Source organism: Gopherus evgoodei, chromosome 4 (genome assembly GCF_007399415.2).
Source record: "Gopherus evgoodei ecotype Sinaloan lineage chromosome 4, rGopEvg1_v1.p, whole genome shotgun sequence".
Classification (NCBI taxonomy): domain Eukaryota; kingdom Metazoa; phylum Chordata; order Testudines; family Testudinidae; genus Gopherus; species Gopherus evgoodei.
Genome location: NC_044325.1, coordinates 153605941 through 153609444, shown reverse-complemented (window position 1 = coordinate 153609444; position 3504 = coordinate 153605941). Strand labels below are relative to the sequence as shown.

General features: G+C 42.0%; 1 protein-coding gene across 1 annotated transcript; it reads right to left on the bottom strand.

The window, feature by feature from the left end:
• Nucleotides 1–2556: 2556 nt before the first annotated feature.
• On the bottom strand, nucleotides 2557–3504 carry LOC115651478 (olfactory receptor 1019-like). Its single transcript, XM_030562573.1, has one exon. It carries the CDS (start codon nucleotides 3499–3501, stop codon nucleotides 2557–2559), a length of 945 nt encoding a protein of 314 aa, XP_030418433.1. The 5' UTR covers nucleotides 3502–3504.

Sequence of the window (3504 nt, the reverse complement as noted above, 5' to 3'; positions counted from 1 at the left end):
TTATAATCATTATTATATTTTAACCAATAAACAATAGATGGAAGAAGAGTGAGTTCTCTATATCATTATCCTTATTTCTATGACTCAGCCACTCCACGTGATGTACAGAACATAATATAATGTAACAGTCAAATACAATATTAGAAATTGGTGTTTTTAAGATCCATGAATGAGGGTCTGTGACACTATGTAGAATCGGCAATATGCTCTGACATTTGGCTTCAAGGACAATTGCTGTTGCTTTTTATGTTTTAGGCCAGGTTGGAGTTCAGGTGAGAGGATGAGAAGATCGTATGTATCCTTCATGAGTTCTGAGATTTCATCCAGTGGAGGGCACTGTTAAACATACAGAATAAAAGCAACCAGAACGGAGGTAACGATTATCAAAGCTCAGCTTAGGTAGATAGGTCATGTTATCAGAATGCGTAACGATAAATTCCCCAGAAAAGTCCTCTATGATGAGCTTAAGGACTTAGTCTGAATAATGCAGGGTTGACCTTTATCATGCAGAACTAACCTGCACCAAATCAGAGCATCTTTTCTCATCACTGCATCGTGCTGACATTAAGAGGATGTTGTTTTACTCTTGAGTTCTCAACATAGGAGGTTGTTTCCAGTCATCACAACCAGCCTCCCTGTCTTCATGGTTAGATGGAAGGGAGCATCCCAAAACTTAATAGGGTTCTCAAACCCTTTTTTCTATTTAACATGGGGTCACAGGTCAGAGAATTCTGTGAACCACTGGTTTTACTCATTGAAAACTCTTGCTGTTTTATGTAGGGCATTTTATTTATTTATCTTCTCTCCAACCCATGAAAGAGTTTCTCTGGCAATCCTGAAGTTGTATCAATGGTCTGCTTTGTTTGGCTTTCTTTGGACTTTGTAAACATTGTGACTGGTTCATCCCTGGAGTAACTCCCTTGAGAATGATATGGGGACAGATCAAGAACGAATGTAGTCCAATCAATCTATAATGTACTAGTACATATTATGAAGTCATAGTGTGATGGGGCTATCAATATTCATAGCACTAGCAAGCTTGCTCACACACTGTGATATTTGAATATTCATAGTGGATATGCGCTGGTTAGTCCAGGGAAGTTTTGTCTGAATCATTGATCACTTAAATCCTCTTCTTGTGCTCCTAGAAATACTGCTTGTGATTTTTCCATATATGTGCAAAATGGAATGGAGCTATAGTGCCACAACATAAAAGGATGTCAAATTTACTCTATTGATTAACTTTGTGATGTTCTTAAACTGGCAATATGTGTGTGGGCCAAAGTCATTTTGCTTCCACTGCTATTTTCCTTTCAACACTTTAATACAGGATTGGAAAACCCATAGTGCAATCGACAACTGCCCATGAGCAAATACATTTTAAATGAGCTGTTAGACATCCAGTTCCCTGGACAACTCCCTGGAATGGGAGTTTGATGCCTTTTGAATATCTCCACTTAAACACCTGCAGTCTGAACCAATATTGACTGAAGTCAATGAGAGCCTTTTCATTGGCTTCAATGAGCTTTGGATTTGTTCCTTGTTGGGGGTGTTTGAAAATTTTCCATCTAAACTTTCTGTTGATGGGGAAGAAAAGGAGTGGTTGCCTGGCAGGAGTATCTGGTCATCGGAAAAGGCTGATCATGAGGTCACGTGACAGAGGGTAAGATGGTTATAAAAGGGCAGAAGCTGCTCTGTTTGGGTTCTATCTGGCCATGTTTGACCAGCTAGATCTGAGAGGAGCTGCATGTAGGAGCTAGATGAGGAGGGGAAGGAGCAGTCTGTCTGAACACAGATGGATACCCCAGAGGACGCCCAAGGAAAGGATGAGCTAGTGAGGTCCATTGATGTTAGGATGTGTGTCCTTTTCTAAATGAGCTTGTGCTTTATTAGTGAAGCATTAGCTCTACAGTGTTAGATTCCGGTTCAGAGTGTCCCTCTCTGTGTTACATTCTTTACACATACTGTGTGGCCCTGGGGGGGAGTTCAGCTGTAACCCGGAAGGCTCACGCTGTTCTTTGGCATTCTAGGACAGGGGGTGTTTAAGCTGCGGCAGAGTCTGAATAGTCATCCCTGAGCCCAGGGACTAGGCAGCTAGATAGCAGGTTCTAGCTCTCCAGAAAGGGTGCTAGGCAGAGCGCCTACACCCTGATTGTGTGCCTAGAAACCCTGAAACTGCAGCAGTGACTGGCTCCATTCAGTCTCTGGCAGCTTAAAACATCTGGGAATCCAAGCTAGAATTCCCCTCAGTACCAGCTGATTGGTATCCAGCAAGGGGAGCTGAAGGGGGTCTGTGACAAATGCTCTCTTTCGACAGTGTATTCTTTGCAGCCTCACGGTCATTCCTGGACGTGGGAGACTGAATTATCAATATGAACAGGCTTGGATTCTATATATATCTATATATATATCTATATATATCTATATATATAGATATATATATATATTTTGGAACAAGCCACAGAATACAGTTAAAACAAAGGAAATCAGAGCTATGAAACAGAGAATTCACTATTTATTTATAATTTGTTTATTGATAAGCACAAATCCCAATGATTATATTAACTGAGAACAAACCTTCCTGTTTATCATCCTTCTAACAGCGTCCTTCACCTCCTTGTTCCTCAGACTGTAGATCAGGGGGTTCAGCATGGGAATTATGAGTATATAAAACACAGAGATGATCTTGTCTGGGTTTGTGGTGTAGCGGGAACTGGGTCGTAAATACATGAAGATCACAGTCCCGTAGAAAATTGTGACAGCTGTCAGGTGGGAGGCGCAGGTGGAGAAGGTTTTGTTTCTGCCCTTGGCAGAATGGATCTTCAGGATGGCAATGAGGATGTACATGTAGGAGAATAGTACAATGAGAATACTAGTCATGACCACTATACTGGACAAGGTGAAATGCACCATGTTAGCGTTGTGGGTGTCAGAGCAGGACAGCTTAAGAATTGGGGGGATGTCACAGAAGAAATGGTTGATGACATTGGAGTCACAGAAGGACAGGGTAAATATAAATGGAGTCTGAACAACTGCATTCACAAAGCCACATATGTATGAAGCAACCACTAGTAATACACAAAGTCTCTTTGACATGACGATGCTATAGAGCAAGGGGTTACAGATGGCTATGAAGCGATCATAGGCCATTACCGCCAACAGGCAAGCTTCATTGGTCAGAAAGTTACAGACAAAGAAAAATTGTGCTGCGCATGCAGCGATCGAAATGGGTTTGGCCTGAATCACAAAAGTCATCAGCAACTGAGGAGCAACAACAGAGGAATTCCCAACATCGGCAAGAGACAAATTGCTGAGGAAATAGTACATGGGGGTGTGGAGTCGGGAGTTGAACCTGATCAACATGATCATTCCTAGATTCCCCGACAGGGTGATAACGTAGATCATTAGGAATGACACAAAGAGGGGGACCTGATGCTCCGGATGATCCATGAATCCCTGGAAAATGAAGTGCGTAACCATGGTGTGATTTCCCTCCGGCATTTC

What these genes read in the sequence shown, in the direction of transcription:
- LOC115651478 (XM_030562573.1), bottom strand. Translation starts at nt 3,501, where the DNA reads ATGCCGGAGGGAAATCACACCATGGTTACGCACTTCATTTTCCAGGGA.